Below are 24,456 nucleotides of genomic sequence, written 5' to 3'. Positions count from 1 at the left end.
TCCGGGGAAATTACAAGAATGCCCCATTATTTACCCCTCTATAAATATAGGTTTTACCCTCCTTATTTTTGACGTTTCCAAAAGCTTTTTAGAGAGAAAAGGTCAATATTTTCTAGAGTGAGAAAGTCTAACCGTCTGTGTCAAAAACACATACGTCGTTTCTTTTCCGCAAGTCCCAACTAGTTTAGCAACTGCTTGTGCTATATACAAGCAAGGCCACCTTCAGCCACCCTACAGCCGGTCAACGCTTGTACCCTTCGCTAAAGGTACTGTCTCTACCCCCTTTAGCTCATTCTTACTTTTTCTGTATACTTTCATTCAATAAATAGATTCATCACCAACACACACGGCACGGCCTAGGTCTGTAGTCAGCCGGTCTCCTGGTACGGCTTAGTCTAGGACTGGAGTGCCGGCTCTGGGTGCATGGAGCAATTTTGTACATCACCCCAAACGACCTTCTCTGTGTCTATGCAAGACACAATGGATAGATTCAAACAAACAACCTCCAGATAGCGGAGAAGAGACGGTACATTGGAAGTGTCATCTGATGAAGTGACCCCGGTTGAGGGGGAAGAGATGCAAGATGATTCGTGAGAGTACTCCCCGCCTGGGATCCCTAGGACCCCTAGTAATACACTTTTAGGTGAAGCTGAGGGTAGAGACGGCGAGGAAGGTGTCTCCCAAGTTGAATTTGATGAGGTTGGCCCCAAAGACATAAACAAAAGGGGGATCAGACGGTGAAGAAGGCTCTTAGGAGAGAGACGGGGGGCTCTAGGATAGCAGTGATGCTCCTCTTTCCCTGCTTGAGGATAGTGAGGTTGAGGAGAGGAAAAAAATGGGAAAAGAAGGCAGACCCCTTTAAAATCCACGTCTCTGCCAAAGATAGAAAGAGCATGGTGAAGGGGATTGAAAATTTTGTCCTCAAACGGCCCATGGGGGAAGGATATACGATCCAGGTGCCGCATGCGTTGGGTACCGTCTTCTGGAAAGACGATCAAGAGAACGCCAATGCCTACTTTGGCTGTTATGAGGCGGCGTTTCTGGCTAGCCTCCGGTTCCCTCTCCATGACGCTGTAAAAGCCATCCTGCGAGGCTATAGCCTAGGCGTCTCGCAGTTAACCCCAAACTCGCAGGCTAACATCCCTGGATACGTCGCCTCCTACGAGATGCAGAGTTTGAATCCTGGCTAAGAGGCTTTTGCACACTTGCACTATCTAAGCCGCAGCTAGGCGATTAGAGGGCGAGGTACACTCTGACCACTCACCCCAAATACCAAATGTCCTTGCACGAGGTGTTCAAGTATGACAACTGGAAGCGCCGGTTCTATCTACTATATGCCCCCTCCTGGCGTGAAAATTTTGAACTTCGCCGGTATAATAAGAAGCCTGACCTTATTGGTCGAAAATGTGCCCTTCCCTGGATTCTAGAGGACGACTATGAGAAAATCATAGAACCGGGGTTTTTTTTAACTTGACACTGCGACTCTCTCAACCGGGGACATTATAAAGGTTCCAAAGAATTGGATACCCATATGTGCGTGGCTGAGAGACAAGGCGATCTTGTCTGCCTGTGGTTTGAGCAAAATGTTCACAGAGCGTATGTATATTGCACATCTGGCTAAATGTCGTTTGTGCTATTGCTTTGCGAGTTAATTATGCTATTGAGCTGAGTTTATTTGTTTGTTTTTGCAAAAGAGGCTTTGAGGATGTTGCCCGAAGAGAAGACCCCCAAACGGTCCTCCGCCCAAATTTCAGCTGAAATAAAGGCTAAGGTAAGAACCCGTTTGGTTTTTTATTTCGACACCACTATAAAGAAGATTTATCGGTTGTATGTTTGATAAACAATTTCATTTGCAGGGTGGGGAGGTTCCCAAGTCCTTGAGGTTCAAACGGGGGACGAGACACCACCGCCTCCACCGTGTGCGCATTGGGGGGGAGAACATTACACAGGAAGGCTTCGGACTTGGCCTGGACTTGGCAGGGGTTCTTAACTCCATCCGGCCTCTCTGCGTTTGTAGGTGATGCAAACCTACAGGTTTCTAAAGGTATATATTATCCTTTCGAAACACCACCTGAGTGGCCCTTGCAAGTGAAATCTCACTCTAAACAGACCTCTTCGTTAGACTGCCGACAATAAGCTGGTGCCGCCTATATAGCTCACCCACTATTAAATATGGTGCAGATCAATCCCCCCGATGACCGGACGTGTAGGCAGCTGTCTCCAAGAAGGAGAAGGACGCCATTCCGGGCATAGAGACGTTCAATATGGAACGCATCTTAGACCCTCCTGTTTGAGGTATGACTATCTTTTGAAAAATAGTAAGTATACTTTTGCCTGTTTTTTCACACTGTTTGTGTTTGCAGGCTATGATAAGGGTTATTGGGCTCAAGCGGCCATACACTTTAAAGAGAGAGGAAGTAAAAAGAGCTAATAGATCGGCTACGGATTCTGAAAATGTTGCACAATATCATTGAACAATAAATGAACTTGATCCTAAAGTCGTGGAAATGAAACAGACGGAGCAAATCAGGGGCCTGACTCCAGCTCTGAGAAGGCCAAAAAGAAGGCCGGTGATGCTGAAACCTCTCTCAAGAAGGCTCAAGATGACCTCAAGGCTCTATAGGGTGTTGCCATAAGAATACTGATCTCAACGTTGAACGTCTGAAAAAGGATGCACAGGGTCAGATGAACATCAAGACAACCATTGAGGCGCAGCAAAACCGTCTTATTGCTGAGAATGAGACCGACTCCGACACCCGAATGAAGACTGCTTGGGATGCGCTCTATCCGGTAAAGGAGTATGGTATTTGGGCACTGGCTTTCCAATACGCCGAGGATGTAGTGTATAAAAGAGAGGATTGTCGGAGCCTGAATTATTCGAAGCCTGGGCGAATCTGAGATTGAGGAGCTTGCTAAGGAACTTCCTAAATCCGGTGAGGCGATTGAGCTCCATTCTGAAGAAGAGAATGAAGAAGAACCAAAGGAGCAGAACCAGGCGGACCAACCCTAGTTTTCAGCGACACTATGCCAAATGTATATCTTCCTGCCTGTGAGTCGTGTATTTGAATGTTTTAATCAACAATTTTTAAGTTTATTCCCTTCCGGATGATAATCCAGTTCAACATTTCTCTCGGTGGCCGGGTTTCATCTATGAAAGTACCGACTGAGTCGGTTTACATTTTTGAATTTGAAACTGCATTTAAATATTTGCATTTAAATTTTGCTTATATATATAGATGAATTTTTGCCTAACTCAATAAGAGCATGCAGCAATCAACCCGGCTGTACTTGCCCCTAGGCGGCTGTGTGGTTGGTTTCATTGCCGATTGATTGGCTTAGGAACTAGTGATACTGTAAAGAGTATGGGAAGTTCCCAAGTCAATCAAACACAGTAGTGATTGCCCCAAACCAATCGCATAGCCGTCCAAATACACAAGTGGCAGCCGTCATGAAATTCTGAGTGGCGCTTTATTTCCTCCGCATGGGGTGTCTTCGATCCATTATACTCAATGTCTCTTTGCCCCATTGGGTGGACTCGTATTATTTCGTTAAATAATCTAGGTTAGAACTTCAGTCGGCAACCGGCTGATGTCATTAGACATCCGACTTTTGAGCTTAATCATTCTTTATATTATTTTAGTCAAACGGCTATGGGTTGACCAATTAGATCGTTCAATCTTTGCCGTCTGTATGAGTAGGTAGAGCACTTGGTTACCCGGATGGGAGATACTCTACGCCTTACTCATGTTGGAGCAGACGAATTTATAAAATAAAATATCATCCGGCCATTGGCCTCATAGTTTGAACATTAGTTTAGCCACTAAATTGTTAACTTAGTTTAATTCATTAAGTTGATCGTGTGTGCAAGGCTGTATTTTAACACTATGCATGTACATATACGAGTTAAATAACAAAATTGAAAACAAAAGGCAACTCTTTCATTGATGAGCTTTTCATTTATAAAAATTTACAAACCTTGTTGTTGTTAAAAAGTGATAAACTTGACATTTACTACAAATAGCTAATTAAATCTTATTCATGAATAATGAAATTAGGAATGCTATTATTATGAGAGAAAGAGAGAATGTTAAGGAGAAACATTCATTTATTAGCATACACAATATTATATAAACGCAATATGTACTCATTTTGAATTAAGAAAAAAAAAATAGAAAAGTCAGAAACACATTTTATAAGAGATATAAGAGTTATTATTTAGTGCATTTGTTTTCCTATCTATATTATTGTCTCAGATATATTTGAGTGTCCACCACGCTTCCAACAAAGTGGTACCAGGTTATATATAAAACATGGCAACAAAAAATAAGGTCGTAGCTTTTCAATATCCAAAACTCACAAAAGAAAATTATGATAAGTGGTCTCTACGAATGAAAACTATTCTTAGCGCACAAGGACTTTGGGAGATTGTTGAAAAAGGTTTTATACAACCAGAAGATGACTCAAAATTAAATGAGGCTGATAAACAAGGTTTGGAAACCGAGAGGAAAAAGGATCAAAATGCACTTACAGTCATCCAAGGATTGGATGACGATATGTTTGAGAAAGTTGCTAATGCAACCAACTCCAAACAAGCATGGAATACTCTTCAAAATTCATTTGAAGGAGTAAGTAGAGTAAAGAAGGTTTGACTTCAAACTCTAAGAGGAGAGTTTGAACACCTTGAGATGTCTGATAAAGAATCCATCTCTGATTATTTTGGAAGAGTTTCATACATTGGGAATCAAATGAAGAGGCTTGGTGAGTCAATGCCAGATTCTCGTGTAGTTGAAAAAATACTACGCTCTCTTAATTCCGATTTCAACCATGCAGTAGTTGCTATCGAAGAGGCCAACAAGGACTTGGATTCCATGACGATTGATGAACTAAATGGGTCTCTTAGAGCCTATGAACAAAGAATAGTTAAAAAAAGGTAAAAAGGAAGATGAGCAACAAGTGTTGCAAGCTAAAATCAATTTTAATAATAAAGGAGACACACGTGATAAACAAAGATTTCAATCACGTGGTAGAGGTGTTTCACGAGGACGTGGACGTGGCCAAGGAAGAGGGAGAGAAGACCAAAACACCAATAATTATTTTAGAGGTGAAACTTCTACCAGAGGTCGAGGCCGAGGAAGAGGTAGAGGAACGAACCAGTTTCAAAGAAGTAGTAACAAAGCTAATATTAAATGTTACAATTGTGATAAATATGGCCATTTTGCATGGGAATGTTATTCAAAAAAGGTGCAAGAAGAAACAAATCTTATTGAAGATAAAGAAGATGTAGAAGATTCAACCATGCTATTAGCCCTAAAAATAGAAGACAAGAGAGATGAAAATTGCACATGGTATCTTGACAATGGAGCAAGTAATCATATGACAGGAGACAAAAATAAATTTGTTGATCTAGATAAAACTGTGATAGGGAATGTTACTTTTGGCGATGGCTCAAAAGTAAAGATTGAAGGGAAAGGTACAATAATGATTGAAATAAAGGATTCTAGTCACAAATTAATTCCGGATGTTTATTATATTCCTAACTTAAGAAGTAATATCTTAAGTGTGGGTCAACTCTTAGAGGTCAATGGATGTAAAATAATAATGGAGGAACAAAAGTTGTGGCTACGTGATAGATACTCTAAGCTTATAGCTATAGTCTCTATGACAAAAAACAGAATGTTCTTGATAAACTTACAAACAATTGGACCTATGTGTTTGTAGACGTGTATTGAAGATCCATCTTGGAAATGGCATATGAGATTTGGTCACCTTAATTTTGAAGGACTAAAGAAACTAGGTCACAAGAAAATGGTACAAGGATTACCCCATGTTGATCATCCAAATCAACTTTGTGAATAGGGCTGGCAAAAGCTGACCCGACCCGACAACCCGACCCGAACCCAACCCGAAATAAATGGGTTTTGATAGAGATTTTCAACCCTTTATGTAATTGGGTCAACCCGAACCCGACCTGAAGTTAAATGGGTCGGGTTCAGGTTGAAAATCCCAACCCGAAACCAACCCGCATAAACCCGTTTATTTAATTGGGTCGGTTTTCAGGTCGGGTCAACCCGAACCCAACCCGCTTAACTTAAAACCCTAATTTTAAAATATGGGCCAAGCCCAAATTATCTAACCCTAGTTCCCTAAAGACCTAAAGTCCTAAACGGCTAAAACAATCCCCTCTTTCTCTCGCCGCTTTCTTTCACTCAAACTCTCTCTCTTCTCAGTTTCTCTCTCTTCTCTCCTCTCTTTTCTCTCTAACTCTTGAAGATTGAAATAAAACTGCTTGAACCCTGAAGATTGAAGCTTCATCTCGAACATTCTGAAGGTAATAATCCTATTATTCGATTTTTTATGAGTTTGTTTGCTCATGAGTCATTTGTTTATGCAATTTCCTTGATTTGGTTATGCAATTTTCAGACTTCTTTGATTTTTTTATGCGATTTTTTGCTATTATGGTTTATGTATGCTTTGTTTATGTGATTTAATCATTTAATGTTGTTCGTTTGTTATTTTCTTACTCTGCAATTTCTTTCGAACATTTGATTTGTTATTTTGCGATTATTTGCGATTTGTTTATGCGATTTTTTGCGATTTATTTATGCGATTTTTTGCCCTGATTTGATTTTCTTACTCTGCAATTTCATGAGTTTGATTCTTTATGTCATGACTCATGAGTTTATACTTCTGTTTTTCATGTTTTATCTTTTATGCCATGAGTGTAATTCTTTTTTTAATTTATTCACAGATGGCTAGATGGCTGATAGCCCTAATCCTGATGAACCCATTGATCTTCCGGATTCTGATTCAGATGATGAAGTTTCTAATTCTCATCAAACGGAATCAAAGAAGAAAACCTCTAATGTCACCTCGCTGAATAAGCCTGGAATTCATTTCAAGCGCCAACGAAAGCTCACTTCAAATGTGTGGGCAAATTTTGAATTCCTTGATAAACCTGACGAACAAGGTAACATCATTTGCAAGTGTAAAAAATGTGGGCAGAAATATAATGCTGAAAGTAGGCAAGGAACTGGTAATTTAAAACGCCACATTAAGAAATGTAAAAAAAGGACCTTTAAAGATGTGGGTCAGATGATTATTGATTCAAGTAGTTCTGGTTCTATGATGAATAGGCTTCCTACAATTGATTATGATATTGTTCGTGAGATGTTGTCTATTGCTGTGGTGAAACATAATTTTCCTTTTCAGTGCTGTTAGGAAGTTGATTAATTACATAAATCCTGATGTTAAACTTGTGTCTCGAAATACTTTGAAGGCTGATGTTCTGAAAATGTTTAAGAGGGAAAAAGATAAACTTAAGGAGGAGTTGAGTGTAGTTAAGGGTAGGATTTCTCTTACATCTGATTGTTGGACTTCAATTACTACTGATGGTTACATGTCTTTGACTGGTTGATAATCAATGGAATTTGCAAAAAAAAATTCTGAACTTTCGTTTTTTGCCTCCACCTCACACCGGTGTCAATATGTCTGACCATGTCTATGATTTTCTTAAAGAGTGGGGTATCCAAAAGAAAATCATGTGTATTACTCTTAATAATGCTTCCTCTAATGATGTGTTTGCTGATGTAATTAAAAATGAACTTGATTTGGTATGTGAGGGGGATTATTTCCATGTGAGGTGTTGTGCACATATCCTAAATTTAATTGTGCAAGATGGGTTAAAAGAAATTAATGAGGCTGTTGTTAAGGTGAGAGAAACTGTGAAGTATTGTAAAGGGTCTCAGGCTAGAAAGCAACGTTTTTTGACTTGTGTGGCACATGTTGAACTAGACTCAAGTAGAGGAGAGGATTGAGACAAGATGTCCCTACTAGATGGAATTCAACTTATTTGATGTTAGAGAATGTTTTGTACTACAAAAAAGCTTTTCTTCATTTTCAAAAGGTTGATGCCAATTACATTCATTGTCCAACAAATGAGGAGTGGGGGAGAATAGAGAAGTTATTCAGATTTTTGAAGGTCTTTTTTGATGTGACAAATGTTTTTTCGGGTACTAATTATCCTACCGCTAATGTATACTTCCCAAATGTGTTGAAAATCCGTTTACTCTTGAAAGAGGAGCTTGAAAATTCTGATAACTTCATGCATAAGATGGCAGCAAGAATGAATGAGAAATTTGCTAAATATTGGACCAACTTTAGCATAATCATGGCTGTGGCTGTTGTTCTAGACCCTCGATTTAAGTATGAGTTTGTGGAGTGGGCTTTTAAGAAGGTGTATGGGGAAATAGAGGGTACTAATGAGTTGGTGAAGTTCAAGGAAAGGTTGGATTATTTATATGGTGCTTATGTGACAGAGGCTTCCACAACAACACCACGAACAAGGCGTCGTTCTTCTAGACAGCCTAATGAAGAGCAAGTTGATGTTGCTTCTGATTCTTTTATGATGGTAACTGTGAACACTTGCTTTTTGTTTGATAATCAGCTTTAAATTCTGTTTTTTGTATGCTTTATTGTAATTTTTGTTTAAACATCTTTTAGGACTTTGATAACTTCTCTTCTAGCAAATCATATGTTGCTGCTAAATCTGACTTGCAAATCTACTTGGAAGAGCCATTGATTCCTCGTGCAACCAACATTAATATTCTATATCATTGGAAAACAAATGTTGTGAGGTATCCAATTCTTTCAAAGATGGCAAAGGACATCCTTGCAATCCCTATTTCAACAGTAGCTTCAGAATCTGCCTTCAGGTGGTCGAGTTTTGGACTGCTATAGAAGCTCTTTGAAACCAAACACAGCAGAAGCTATCATTTGCCTCAAAGATTGGACTTTTGGTGAAGGTATGAAAATAGTTTATGTATTTAAAATTACAATTTTTTTTGTTTCTTTTGTGTACTATTTTATTTATGCTTAAGGCTGAAATTAACTTTTGTATGTATTCTTTTGGTTGTAGCTAATATGGATCCGCAATTGCAAGATTTATGTGGAAAAATCATGGCCATGAAAGTCAACGATGATGTGGGGGATACTCCCAGCCCTCCACAAAGTGCACCAGAAAGTCCTGCTGTCATGGAGAGTCAAACCTGATTATGTTGTTAATTTCTTCTAAAATTAGTTGATGAAACTGTTACTGTTATTTTGGACATGTATTTGGTTTTCTAGTTGAACTTTTATTTGCCTACTTGGAAGTATTTTGGACATGTAACTCTTGGAAATATTTTGGACTTGTTGGATGGCTACTTTTCAAGTTTTAGTTGCTGTTGTGAGTGTATGAAGTATGGACAATGCACTAATGCAGCAGGATTTTCTTGAATTATGTTGTTAAGTTATGTTTGCTTGAATTATGTGTTTGAACTTGAAGTCTTGAATACTTGAATCTTACAGGTTAAAGAAATTAGTCAAATTACAGGTTAAAAAAATTACAGTATAAAGAAATTAGTAAATTACAGGTTTTTATTTTATTTTTTTTAATTAAAAAAAAAAATCAGGTTTAGGCGGGTCGGGTTCAGGTCGACCCGTTTATAATCAGGTCGAGTTCAGGTTGGTTTTTTTGACCTGTTTAAGTAAACAGGTCAGGTTCAGGTTGGGGGGTCCTGACCCGTTTATGTAAACAGGTCGACCTGAACCCGACCCGACCCGTTTGCCAGCCCTATTTGTGAAGCATGTTTGTTGGGCAAACATTCAAGGAAGCCCTTTCCAAAACAAACTAATTCAAGAGCTCAAAAGCCACTCGAGTTAGTGCATTCAGATTTATGTGGACCTATCAAACCCCCATCACTCGGTAACAATTCATACTTTATGCTTTTCATTGATGATTATAACCGGAAGACATGGGCTTATTTCTTAAAAAATAAATCCGAAGCTTTTGAAACTTTCAAGAAGTTCAAAACATTAGTAGAGAAAGAAAGTAGTTATGAAATAAAAGCATTAAGGATTGATAGAGGTGGTGAATTCACATCTAATGAATTCAACAAATATTGTGAATACCAAGGAATTCGCCGACCGCTTACTGTTCCTAGAACACCACAACAAAATGGGGTCGCCGAAAGGAAGAATAGAACCATTCTCAACATGGCAAGATCCATGTTGAAAAATAAGAAGATGCCAAAAGAATTTTGGGCAGAAGCAGTTTATTTGTCTAATCGTTCACCAACAAAGAGTTTGAAGAATGTGACACCTCAAGAAGCTTGGAGTGGATGGAAGCCAAGTGTATCACATCTTCGAGTATTTGGTTCAGTTGCTTATGCACAAGTTCCTAAGCAACTAAGGTCTAAACTTGATGATCGGAGTGAAAAACTTCTTTTCATTGGATATGATGAAAATGAAAAGTCTAAGGGTTATAAGCTGTTTAATCCAAACACCAACAAGCCAGTAATTAGTAGAGACGTAGAGTTTGATGAAGAGGCAGCATGGGATTGGAGCATAGAAGAGGAAGAATCTTACAACTTTCTTCCTTATTTTGAAGAACAAAATTCAACACAACATGTTTCAGCACCATCTCCTCAAATGTTATCACCTTCATTACATTCAAATGGAGATTCATCAAATTCAAGTGAAGGACCAAAGAAATATATAAGTATTTCCGATCTATATGAAACGACAGAAAGGTTAGAAGAAAATACTTCTTTATTTTGCTTATTCAGTGATATTGAACCAATGAGCTTTAATGAAGCAACGAAACAAAAGGAATGGATTCATGCCATGAATGAAGAAATACAAGCCATTCAAAAGAATGAAACATGGGAATTGACACCACTCCCAAAAGGAAAGAAGGCGATAGGAGTCAAATGGGTATTCAAAATCAAGAGGAACGCTAATGGTGATGTTGAAAGATACAAAGCAAGACTAGTTGCTAAAGGATACAAACAAAAGCAGGGAATAGACTTTGAAGAGGTATTAACCCCAGTTGCCCGATTAGAGACAGTAAGGTTGCTAATCTCAATAGCAGCACAATTTCAGTGGAAGATACATCAAATGGACGTAAAATCTGCTTTTCTAAATGGATTTCTAGAAGAAGAAGCGTACATTGAACAACCAGAAGGTTACGCTATCAAGGGACAAGAGAATAAAGTACTTAGATTGAAAAAGGCATTATATGGGTTGAAGCAAGCACCTCGAGCATGGAATAGTAGGCTCGATAAATACTTGCAAGAAAATGGATTTTCAAAGTGCATTCATGAGTATGCACTTTATGTTAAGAGGAAAAACAACGATGTGTTCTATGTTTGCATCTATGTAAATGATCTAATTTTCACATGAATGAAGTAGTATAGAAATGTTTGATGATTTTAAGAAAAGAAAGACACGTGAATTTGAGATGACGGATATGGGACTCATGTCCTATTATCTAGGAATTGAAGTAACTCAAAGTGATGAAGGAATTTTTATCTCACAGGAAGCTTATACAAAAGGAGTATTGAAGAAATTCAATATGTTGAATGTTAATCCAGTGATCACACCAATGGAATGTGGGTTGAAATTGTCGAAGAATGATCCAAATGGAGAAAAGGTGAATCCAACCTTGTTTAAAAGTTTAGTAGGAAGTTTACGATACTTTACATGTACTCGCCCATACATCTTATTTGTTGTTGGACTAGTAAGTCGGTTTATGGAAAATCCATCTACATCTCATCTAAAAGTGGCAAAGAGAATTCTCCGATACTTAAAAGGTACATTAGACCATGGGTTATTATACTCTACTTCACATGATTTTAAGCTTATGGGATATTGTGATAGTGATTTTGCTGGAGATATTGATGATCGTTTTTACTCGGAAACAATGTTGTTTCATGGAGTTCAAAGAAACAACCAATTGTTACACTATCTACATGTGAATCGGAATACATTGCTACTACTTCGTGTGCATGTCATTCGATATGGTTAAGGAGATTATTGAAGGAACTCCAACTGCCACAAAAGGAACCCGCCGAGATCATGGCTGATAACAAGTCAGCTCTTGCTTTGGCAAAAAATCCTGTCTTTCATGACCGAAGCAAACATATTGACACGAGGTATCATTTCATCCGACAATACATCGAACAGAAAGAAATCGAATTGAAGTTTGTAAAGTCTTTGGATCAAATTGCTAATATCTTTACGAAGCCATTGAAATTTAAAGATTTTAATAGGATGCAAAAGTTAATTGGTATTGTGAGAAAGTAAAGTTTAAGGGGGAGTGTTAAAAAGTGATAAACTTGACATTTACTACAAATAACTAATTAAATCTTATTCATGAATAATGAAATTAGGAATGCTATTATTATGAGAGAAAGAGAGAATGTTAAGGAGAAACATTCATTTATTAGCATACACAATATTATATAAACGCAATATGTACTCATTTTGAATTAAGAAAAAAGAAATAGAAAAGTCAGACACACATTTTATAAGAGATATAAGAGTTATTATTTAGTGCATTTGTTTTCCTCTCTATATTATTGTCTCAGATATATTTGAGTGTCCACCACGCTTCCAACAGTTGTCTACATTCCAAGTTCTGGGCAACCGCATCCAGGCGGTAGGTGTCGAATCTTACTTCTTCATAGATCCGGTAGGGGCCTTCCCAATTAAGAGTTAGTTTTCCATGTTCATTGGCCCTACCGGTTGCCTTCATTTTTCGTAACACAAAGTTTCCAACTTTCAAGGGCTGTTTGTGCACTCTTTTGTTGTAGGCACGGGTCATTCTTAGACAGTAAATCTCATGAAGCAAGGCGGCATTGCCCCTGCGTTCCGTGAGTGAGTCCAATGCTAGCCACATGGCCACCCAATTTGCCTCTTCATCGTATAGCATGACTCGTAGAGTCGGCTCATAATGCTCGATGGGCAAGACGGCTTAAGCACCATAAACCATGAGAAATAGGGTTTCACCGGTTGCCCCTATTTCAGTTGTCCGGATGACCAAAGGATGTCATCTCTTTCAATTTTCTTTTTGATGGCGTCTAAGATGAGTTTGTCGAAGGCTTCAACTTGGCCGTTTGCTTGGGTCGGCCGACTGATGCAAAATAATGTGAGATCCCTTGATCTCCCAACCAAGTCTTCAGCTGAGGCCATTATCAAATACCATAAACATAGGTACCTCATACCGGGTGATGATGTTCTTCCAAATGAAAGAGATGACATCCTTTGTCTTGATGCTCTTGACCGCCTCTGCTTCCACCCACTTGGTGAAATAGTCCACAGTGGAGGCGTATAAGGACCTAGAATGTCCATGCCCCATTTAGCAAACGGGACTAGGCTATGTCAAGTTAGTTGCCGACTCATGGATGAGCTTGCCAAATTTCTGGCACTAGTCACATTTTTTGACCATTTCTATGGTGTTTGCCTCAAGTGTAGGCCAGAAGTACCTTGCCGCATGTGGACAGGGATCTGCCGCCTATGTAGGATGCGCAATATCCCGAGTGCAGATCTTCGAGAACTTCTTTCCCCTTTTCTGGGGTGACACACTTCAACAACGGCTTTAGAAAACCCAGCTTTAGAAAACAACGGTAAAATTACCCTAAACATTTGCCCCTCACTCTCCGTTTCAGATACAATGGAGTTTTAGTGTGAGAGAGGATTAGACTGAGGGAGTTTCAAGTTTTCAATGAATTTGGGTTAGGGTTACAAAAATAGATGGGCTTTTATATTTATTAGAAATTTTTTTTTTAAAATAATTATAATTATATTTATATCGAGTGGATGACGGATTGGGTGATAAACGGATGATGGATCGGATGACGGATGAAATGGAGCCCCACCTGACTCCGACCCGACCCGTCACCCGCCCATCATCCATTTAATGCGGATTTTCATTCATTTATTTATATCGGGTGGATCGGATTTTTGGATATCCATTTACGATTGTCATACCTAGCCGGGGGTGTGATTGTTATGGAGGACTTCCTTCCACTTGGATTGGGTAATGCCGATATAATGCTAGGGCTGCAATGGTTTGAGAAATTATGAGCATTAACTACCAATTAGAAGACCCATGAAATGTGTTTTACGGTGGCCGGAGTTCCGGTGACTCTCAGTGGCAACCTTGCATTTGAAATGGACATGGTATCATTGAAGGCAATGATCCATTTATAAGCAAAAGGATGGGCTCTTGGTTGAATTTAATCAAGTTAAACAATGTCAAAGTGGGCAGGAGGCCCAAATGAGCAACTTCAAGAACTTGCGCCACCTGATTTCCTTAAAGGCCTACTTAAGGAATCTGCTCAAGTCTTCAACAATACCCGCCGGTCCAGATTTGACCCGTTGCCATCCCTACTGATGATGCTATCAAACTTCATCTTTTCCCATTCTCATTACAAGATAAGGTGAAAGAGTGGTTACGAGATAAAGGAGATAAAGGTATGTCTGGTTCCTTTGATACGCGAGACAAGCTTGCCAAGGCCAATCTAGTCAAATTATAAGGGAAGATAAGACAACGAGACTATAAACGAGCCAGCTACCTTCTGTATCATGAGCCTCTTTATGAAGCATAAAGAAGGTTTAAGCAAGTAGAGACCAGCGTTTAAAGCGTACCTTAGGCGCAAAGCTATAAGGGGTAAGCACTTCATTTGGTGTGGCAAGGCATTTTTGGTTAGGCGCAAAGCTATAAGGGTTAAGCACTTCATTTGGTGTGGCAAGGCATTTTTGGTTAGGCGCATGAGGCGCACCTCAAGCAAACTTTAGCCAAAAAAATTTTAACAGAAAGGTGCACGAAGCGGCCTAGGTGCAACAGATGCCCCCTCTTACTTCAAGGCGCACCTCGAGCTTTTAATACATTGCTAGAGACAGTGTCCTCGCCATGGAATTCCGGAGTGGAAACATAGGAAGACTCATGAATTCTACATATACATTGATGCTCCATTTGAGGGCTATATTCCAAACCTCATCTTCTACACCTTCTATGGAGACTTCTACATCCGGGCATATGCGTTAAAAATGCTAGTGAGACGATGATCGAGTAAGCCAATGCATTTTACACTATGGCTCCTACAAGGTCGTACAATCCTCACTCAAATACATACAATGAAGAATGGAGAAATCACCCAAATTTCTCCTACAAAAACACTAATCCACCATCACCACCACCTCGAAATAACTATAACACACCACCAGGTTACCATGCAAGACCACCTCTAGATTAACAACCCATGCATCAAAAAGCAACACCCTTGTCGCCCACCTCTTCATTGGTGACTACCTTTTTCAACAACTTTACTTATGGCTCATTTAGTCCTTTAATTCCTTTAGTCCTTCCTCGACCACACCCTTGTCACTCTCGATCACACCCTCGTCGCCCACCTTTTCATTAGTGGCTACCTTTTTCGACAACTTTACTTATGGCTCCTTGTAAGAGGATCTTCCAATTGCTTTCCACTCCTCAACAACACGACATTGAGATGCTCCTTTGAAGGTTGCTCAATTTGACCACCAAAACTTTCAAAGATTGACCCATTTGATGAGCAAGTTGACTTATTTGGCTCTCCAAAAGTTTGTTGTGAGCTTGCATCTGGTGAATTGCTTTCCACTCCACAACATTTTAGTTAGTCTGTATTCTACTTTTCAAATTTCTCATTGAAGACACATAGTGTACTTACAAAGACCTAACTTAATGCACCCTATGAAGATTGCTATGCCCAAATGCCACTCGAATGGTCGTACCTCCTAACTCTCCATGCGTAGGCGTGATAACTGATACCAGTTCAAGTTTTGAGTGGGCTTGTTAATAAGTTATTTGGTGCTGAGGTGTTTCTCAATGTATACCTAAGAAGTGGTAACTATCATATCACAATTGGAAAAAGAAATGATCTTTCATAATAAATTAAGTTTGCAAGCTTGAGTAGCAAATCTAGCGAAACCCTTGTTTACCCAATGTATTGAGCACATTCATAAGGCTAAGAAAATTTGGTTACTTAACCTTAGAGTCTATAACTATCATAAATATAATTTGCTTCTAAAGTAACTTCAAGAGTATTTGAAATCCTTAAGGTACGCTAAGTGGTATAATATTACATAGATTGCAATTTCATGACTAGTAGCATAGTTTTCTAAGGTCATGTTGTCTCTTAAAAAGGTGTTGAAATGGATGGCAACGAAGTCGAGGACCCAACTATTATTCAAATTTGGCCCACACCCTATTATATCCATAATGTGGAATTTTCAGAGGGTTAGCTTCATTTTGCATAAATACGACGGAATTTTAGTTTCTTCATAATTCCAATAATGCTTGAGAGGAAAAAAAATCAGCGGATCCCATAAATTGACGGTCCATATCACAATCAAGATGAGGCTTTTGTTTAAATATAAAAGCATTAGCATTCTTAAAATTTATTTGAGTGAGCTTCTCACTAGAAAAGGACATCCGATAGGCATAACAAATGAACAAGCACAAGCAATAACGTGAGAGCACATCCACTGACAAAAGAATCAAAGCACCTATTATGAAACGAAAGAAGTGCAGAATATAACAAATAGCACACAGCCCAATATGACCTTAAGGGCTTTACACTATCACCTATTCTTGATGGTATTTTGCTTACTATGATTATGTAATTTGTGCTAAAATTTGACAAGAACACATAAGCTAAAGGACATAATGACAGTGATTGTTAATAGATTTCTACAATGGTTCATTAATATGACAATATCCAAAGACTCCAAACAGCTAAACACAGCAAAAAGCTCCTTTCAAACCTATATAGACTGTTCGCGGAAGACCAAATGTTGATCACACTTTTGGACAACTTCGTGGAAAAAGATAATGAATAGATCACCAGAATCTACTTTCATATCAAAGATCACCCTTAAACACGTCAAGATTGGTACACTTTCTGCAAAGTGAAGCTAGCCTAAGAATACTCCAAATATCATCCAGTTCATTATGTTGGTTTCAGTTCACTCATAGTTCCATCTATGGGACATCTTAGAGAGCTATTTAGTAAACAATATCTATGCAATACAAAATGTAGACTCTAACTATGACAAGGAGGGCAAGGAAGCTAAGTATAGGGCAAAAGCAAGCACAAAGTTAAACTCACAAAACAAGAGGGTGTGAGAGAAGCACAGAGTAGCATAGATTAATAGAATAGGAAGATCTGGAGGATAAAACAGATCAGCAAGTGGAAGCTGGAAAGCAATTTGGTAAAAGAGAATTTAAACGTGGGTGTTTGATGATAGGAGAGTTAGATGATTTGAAGATTGGGGAGATGTAACTGGCCTCTTCAAAGATTTTTCATAGATGGTTGGTAAGGTTTTACTTTGCTTCATACTCTTTTAATCTATCTTGAAGAGGCAAATAATTTTAATGTTAAGTATTAATACTCCATACGCATCACCTCAACCATGGACAACCTCATGTACCCCTAACAAGCACCTCATTGAGATCACCTTGCCTGGGAATTTTCTTATGTAAACCTCTCAAGCCAAGCTCCCATGCAAGCATTTTGACAGATAGTCAAACCTTCAACGTTACAGATTCATAACCTTATATTACTGATAACGATGAGGCAAAGTTGAGAGCAACAGGGGTTAAATGTTGTACTTGACCAAAATCCTATAAGAGTTAAAAAAACTACAAATGCCACCCCTTTAAAAGTTAGAGGGAACAACAGCAAAACAAGGAAACTGCCCTTTTCATTAAAGAATTTATTAGCATATCTTAGTTCATATCCCGGATTCAAAAAAAGTCTCGTGAAAAGGCGCCTCTTTCTGAGGAGAAATGCCATAACATAAGAAGAAGGGGAGAAATCTACGTCTCTTTTGCAGCACCTCTCGGACTTTGTTCTCTTGCCATTGCCTCTAAGGCACCCTTAGTACTTCTAGCTTATTATTGTCTTCTTAGTGGCAGCAACACCTATTTCAAGGACTTGGAAATACAGATAAGAAATAACTTAATTAAGTAAATGTGCTGCAGAGGACTAATTTTGCAAAATTTACTTGATAAGACACTAATTCAGGTTTCCTTATTAAAAATTAAGAAGAAAAAAGTGTCCTCTTTGTAAAAGCTATAAATGCTAAAAAAAATTAGTTAGAAAATAAATCTAAATTAAGGAATATTGCAAAAGACCAAGATATATTTCCATTTTATAAGAGCTGGTGCTATAGCAGACTTACAATGGATTTGAATGAGAGGATTTAAAGAGAAAGGAATGGCAGGAGAATGATGATCGATATGGATTGGGAGAAAAGAAGAGGAAGGAAATGGAGCATCCAAGTCTCATTTCTCATTTAATAAACCAAAATTCATCCAGACTTAAGGTTTGGTGAAAATAAAAGTCTCCATCTCCCTCCACTATAGTTATCAATAAACATTGTTAAAGCATGTTAAGTAAGAGTGTTTTTTGGGTTGGAAACAGATTCAATCAAACCATTACCGTTACCAAATGTTTGGTTAGAAAATTTAGGTAACTAGGTAATGGTTTCCACCTATTTATTACCTCTCTAAAACCTAAGGTAACAATACCCTTACCCTCCTCAAACAAACAGAATGGGAGTTAAGGTCAAGTAATTCTTCTCCATGGCTAAACCAAACAAATGAAAAAGCAAGAGTTATATGATTCTTTTCCTCCCTCTTATTTGCTTCCTTTCCACTTCATTACTAATAATCATACCAAACACCCCCTTCACGTGAACAAAATCTAGTAAGAAGCCATCAAAGAAAGTACTTATATCAGCATGAATTGCATTCACTCCTATGAAATTCTGATGATATCCAAGATTTCTCTAAATGAGCTTACTTATTCGGTGAAACAGGCATATGATTACCTCTATAGGTATGTTTATATCTAACTTCTAAAACTCCGTCAAGATTTGAAGAATCAAGTGAACCTTGTAGATCACTTAATTACATGAAACAAAAGAGAGGGTCCGAGGAAGCATGGATGATATCTTCCAAAAAATTTCAGAACTTAGCTAAAATGTTTTTCATTTTAACTTCTGAACAAGATGCTCAATTCTTTGCTATCTCCCTACCCAAAATTTTTAATTTTTTAAAAAACAAAAACATACTTATTAAGATTAGAAAAACTGTAAGGATTTCAAAAAGAATCTATTGTTGTTTCTTTTACCCCAAAACACAAAATAAGTCGAGGTCAACTATATGATCTTATGTGCGTCCTGCATAGAAAGTTAATTTAAAATGTTTAACATAATGTTAACATTTTAGGAAAAACTGCAAGAATGTAATCTTGGCTCTGCTGGCTTCAAGATAAAGGTGGAACTTCAAAGTGAGCCAATACAAATATATAATGCTCCCAATCAGAAAAAAGGCAGTAGTTCAAAGCAGCGATTATGCAAGGAAGCTTGAAAAAGATTAATTTGTGTTTCAAATATATTGATTTACAATGTTTCACCATAAGAGTGACTGACGCATAAATCTAACAACCACTTACTCTTTTCTACCATTTCACACTTCCAATTGCTAACTTTAACTAAATTTTAACACTAAAACTAGGAAAACCACCTTCAGATCAATCAAGTATGCAAGTTTGTTGCTATCACCAAGAACAAAAATAATCAACACAATTTCAGAATAAATTTCAATTTATTTTAATCATATGCCAAAGAAACATTTTTATAAATCCTTATACCAAGCGAAATCATGTTACTTGTTATTTATTCTTCCAATATGTTCTATATAAACTCCCAAATTGTCCGTAGCCACATTAGTTTTCAAAAAGACACCAACATTGTAAACTGTAATTAAATTGAATTTTAGCTCCCTTTGCAAACTAAGAAAACACATCAATCTAACGCATAATTTAAAAATTATAGACGAACATAGAAGGCTAATAACATAAGAACGACAAAGCACCCTGGGGAGAGATCACATAACACTCAAGAATAATAAGGTTTTAGCAGTAACAACTGTTTAATTAACATAATATAAACCCTATCTTACCAGTTTGTCCTGCTTTCGATTTCCAAATAACTTCAATAGAAGCCTTCTACGTATATTATTTGATCTGGTCCCAAATTTTGGACAATAAACTGCGGCTTAAACTCAATATCCCCTCATAAGCAAATGCAGCAACTTTTCTGTACATCAAAGAATGGATTTCAGGATACAATACTATATCCTAACCGATGAACCCAGCTTCAAAATTATTATTGCGCAGCAAACACGTCCAAAAGTGTCAAAATACAGGATTGGCATTTGGCACACTAATCCTCTACAATGATTTTCAATTTCTCTCTCCTTTTCACCTATTTCAAGATTTTTTCAATCTTCTTCCACCACTTCGCTCTTTCTTCAGTTCTTCACTATAAAGTTTTTTAATGAACAAACACACATAGCACATCGCAGCAATTAGCATCACATCACAGAAGATAAATCCGCCAACAATTCAACTAAAATACTAAAAACAGCTCACATATTTGCCTCATCATCTTAAACTGATAAAAAACATTGGATCATCAATCGAACTAACATTACCTAAATTCAATAATCCTGTAAAAAATGATTTGTAGATTGAAATTTAAGTTAAAAACAACAAAACTTCATGTTAACTAGAATTTCCAGAAACTCGTAACACAATAAGCTCGAATTTCCTAATAATGCCGCAAATATCACAAAAATTCAAGCAAAACGCAACTAAATTACTCGTCAAAAGTTTGTAAACCTCAAAATTAACCATAAAACTTAAGCCAAATCAACAAAATTAAAGGCAAAACCGCGAAATCGAACCTGAGAATCAAATTGTTAGGGCTACTATCGGCGAACAGTGGCGGAGGACTTCTCATCAACCCTAAGCAGGATGAAGCAATAGACGAATGAAATCCTAACGCCTCTTTTGATCTGGTATCCGCCATTGATGATTTGCAGGAAGTTTTTTGGAAACGAAGAGAGAAAACAAAATCAAGGCCTGCTTAATGTTTTTGCAAGTAGGGCGGTAAAGCTTAATGAACAATGCATAATGAGTGAGTGGGTAGAGTGTGTTGAGGCTTGAGGGCATTCAATTTTTTTATACTTTTTTTATTTTTTTTTTTTTAATTAAGGTTTGATTTAGTGCAGAAATTTACATTTTTAAACGATCATGATACTTTAATTAGATAATAAATATTGAATGTTTCAAAAAAAAATGTTGCATAATAAAGAATAAATAACTAAATGTTGTACTATATAATATATATCAATATATGGAGTGTACAAGAATAAATATTTGATACTCGTATAAAGTTAGGAGTGTAAAGTGTAATACATGGAAATCCAATTATTAAAAAAGTGATCATCATACGTAATGACTACGTAATTACTAAATTTCGCAAGCATTCGTAGCTTTGTTTTGTGTTGAATTTGATTCTTAAATTTGTGTGAAATGCAATTCATTCATTCCCAAGTAGAGGAGGAGCTCATTTAACATGGTGTTAATTATAGTTGAGCATGAGTTGAACAGGCAATCAATTAGGCACAACACAAATATGGCTCGACCCTAGTATGAACTCGTCACATCCATGCGACGGCCTAAGCATATTAAAAAATATTACGAGGACTTGTGGGCATAACACATGATGACATGACCTTATCTAACACGTAATTCTGGTTGTGTGTGGGGCTTCATTTTCGATCAACACCAAATTCAAGGTCGTGGCCGTGGTCGAGATCGCCTCAAGATTGCTAGTAATTCTCCGACCACTCGACCGCCGTCTCCGATGACACTCATACTCAATCTGTTCGTGATTCGAACTCTTCTTTTTCAACGCAACGCCGAAATTCATCCAATTAATAGCTTTGACTACAAATACAATCGCAATAACTATAATAATTGTTATTATGATTATAATTCTCCGTCGAATAATTGTGGTGGTGGTTGTAATTTTAGAGAATTTGGTAATGAAGTAGAGTAGAAAGGAGGAGAGCAAAGGAGAGAGAAACAGAAGGAGTGAGGTGCGAAATTATCTTACAAACAATAGCCGCCCCCAATAGTTTGTATATTTTAAATGAGAGAGTTTCACTCTATTTCATAACTTTTTTTCCTTAATTATTTTAATCAATATCATTAAAAAAAATTTGTGCATTTTTTTTCTTTCTTAAGTGAATTAGGTTAGTAGGTTTTTAGGTATCACTTCAATTAGTTTTGGGTATAGTCATTGAGGTTAGCTTAACTCTCATTCACACAACTACTTTTAATTAAATAAATTAATTATTATATTAATTACTATTGAATTAAGTCAAATTAAAATAGACTTAAGTTGTAGGATCACCACGAATCCATGATGACACATACAACTATTAGAACTTGCAAAACTATAAAAAAAATGATAGGATGACAATACATTTGACTCTTAATCATAATAAATTAAACTTCAATTCAATCATTATATCACATTTTTGGTGATTTTTTAAGGGTAAAAAACACCATATACAAAAATCGTTTGAAAAATTGAGAGTTTCACTTACCTAAATTATTTGAGTAAATAATCTCCTATTTTAATTAAAAGTACTTTTTCGTATATAAATTTACCAAACCTAACACCAAAATAACAACCACAAACCCAATGTTTCACTTTCCATTAGAATCAACCAATTTAAGATTTCATTTCCAATGATCATCCTAGTCTAATTATCTAAAACCAAATTTTATTTATTTATTTATTTTTATTTTTTAATTTTTTTTTAGGACTACTGTACCACCCCTGCAAATCTGCTGCCCATGCATGCATGATTGCATAATAGAGTATTGATTTAACCTATGATCATTAAATGATCTCATGCATATTGAAGCGGAGAAGCGCCAATGCAATAATAAAATAGTGGAGTAATAATATAGGTTTGATGTCAGCTTAAAATTTGTTAAATATGATACCCATAAAATCACATTGATTGAGGGGGAAAAGTCAAAAACGTCCTTAAAACAACAAGCCAAAATGACCTCTTAGGAAGTAAATAGACTTGATAATTCACCGCAATGACAAGCCTAAGGCGGCACAAAACGTGGAACTCGCAAATTATTTATTTTAGTTTTGTACCTATCGCTTTACTCTCTTCTTCATGCGCGTATATTTTACCTAAATTACATGTTGACCCGTCAACCCATCATCACTTGATAATATCGTTTTTTATTGTACAAGATTGATACGGAGTATTAGAAAACTATACATTACGATGACTTTAAATAGTTAATTTTATGTGTAAAGCATAAACCAAAATTAAGGGATATATGGAAGTAGTGCAAAAATCAAATTTAAGGATTTAAAAAAGCAGAGGAAGTGATAATGTTTGATTAAGATTAACATTTATGTTTTCAAATCAATTGACATTTTATAACTAGATCAAAAATACATGTCATAAGCATGTACAATAATATTAAGGACAACACACCAAATAATTGAATATTTAGCTATTCAATGAGCTGGCATTCTGTTATTCCTTTTTCTCATTTAGCTTTCTGTTATTTTAGTACAATGAATGTATTAGATTCTGTCCAGCTAGCTTCAACTCCTTAGTGCATGTATTAAGGGGTAATGCTGTAACCGTTTTCAAGCTAAGCAATTAGAATATCTCTATCTCTATCTTCTTCTCCTAATTCTCTCTGATAATTCCTCTGCATTGATTTATCTACACTCAATTTCTTTCACTCATCAAATAATTTTATAGAATACTTTATACTCCATATTATAGCTTTAATAGGGTCTAACATTTTAACTAGTTTAAAATTTGGAAACGAAATTCTCATAATTTACTTTATACAATACTCAAATCGCAGATATTCTAAATAAATGATATTTACTTTATATAAGTCGGTTTTTCTATTTGATTATCTCAGAGCCAAAGAATGTGAAATTATTCACGAGGTTAAGCAAACCATGCAATTAGATTATCATATTCCTTCCCCTAAAAATTCTCTTTTCCCCTTTTTGTGACTATTTTCCCTTGTTATTGTTTTTCATTTACATTAAGTTGGTTTTCATATACGGAATATCGCATACTCTATGCACCCAAATATACCTAAATGAAGTATATTTAGTCGTTTCCCATGTGAGTACACTACAATTCACATGAATCACATTATACCACATAACTGACACTTTTAAGTCATATAGTAATATATGACACTTTTACATACTACATGCATTGTCCACAACTCTATAAATCATATATAGATCTATCGTACGAGTACAATTCTAAATTAACTGTTGAATCCATACCAACCTTTAACAAACTTACTCGAGTTCACCTCATATAACATACCTTTCAATCTCTCATCACAAGGTCACACTTGAACCCACTAAGGGCCTGTTCCGATTGACTGAACTCAGCTGAACTGAACTGAGCTGAACTGAACTGAACTGAACTTATTAATTAGTGATTTTTAACTACTAATTAGTAATCTTTGATTATTTATTGATTATTTATTATTATACATATGTGTATATACAAATGTACATATTATTATTAATATTAATATTATTATTATTATTAATTATTGATTATTATTATTATTATTTATTGATTATTATTATTATTATTATTATTATTATTATTTATTGATGATTATTATTATTATTTATTGATTAGTATTATTA

General features: G+C 36.7%; 1 protein-coding gene and 1 long non-coding RNA gene across 4 annotated transcripts in view; one reads left to right on the top strand and one right to left on the bottom strand.

Moving 5' to 3' along the window:
• LOC110705580 overlaps positions 1–21,527 on the bottom strand; it is a 28,808-nt gene extending 7,281 nt beyond the window's left edge. Inside the window, exons 1-2 of one of the 2 annotated variants that reach the window (XR_002508101.1) lie at positions 20,618–21,527; positions 19,832–19,968 (exon numbers count right to left, since the gene is read on the bottom strand). This is a non-coding gene — a long non-coding RNA (uncharacterized LOC110705580). The remainder of the gene's footprint in view (positions 1–19,831; positions 19,969–20,617) is intronic. The other variant, XR_002508102.1, reaches the window with a different exon arrangement.
• LOC110705579 (zinc finger BED domain-containing protein RICESLEEPER 1-like) lies at positions 6,326–9,277 on the top strand. Of its 2 annotated transcripts, XR_002508100.1 has the most exons (3): positions 6,326–8,407; positions 8,500–8,801; positions 8,915–9,277. XR_002508100.1 is itself a non-coding variant. In XM_021883469.1 (2 exons), exons 1-2 carry the CDS (start codon positions 7,853–7,855, stop codon positions 8,734–8,736), a joined length of 792 nt encoding a protein of 263 aa, XP_021739161.1. In that variant the 5' UTR covers positions 6,326–7,852; the 3' UTR covers positions 8,737–9,277. The 2 variants fall into 2 exon arrangements, 1 of the variants encoding a protein (XP_021739161.1); XM_021883469.1 differs by having other exon boundaries at positions 8,500–9,277.
• Positions 21,528–24,456: the final 2,929 nt, after the last annotated feature.

The sequence above is a fragment of the Chenopodium quinoa genome, unplaced genomic scaffold (genome assembly GCF_001683475.1).
Source record: "Chenopodium quinoa cultivar QQ74 unplaced genomic scaffold, ASM168347v1, whole genome shotgun sequence".
Classification (NCBI taxonomy): domain Eukaryota; kingdom Viridiplantae; phylum Streptophyta; class Magnoliopsida; order Caryophyllales; family Amaranthaceae; genus Chenopodium; species Chenopodium quinoa.
Note: the sequence above shows the minus strand (reverse complement) of the source record. Positions and strands in the feature narration are given on the sequence as shown.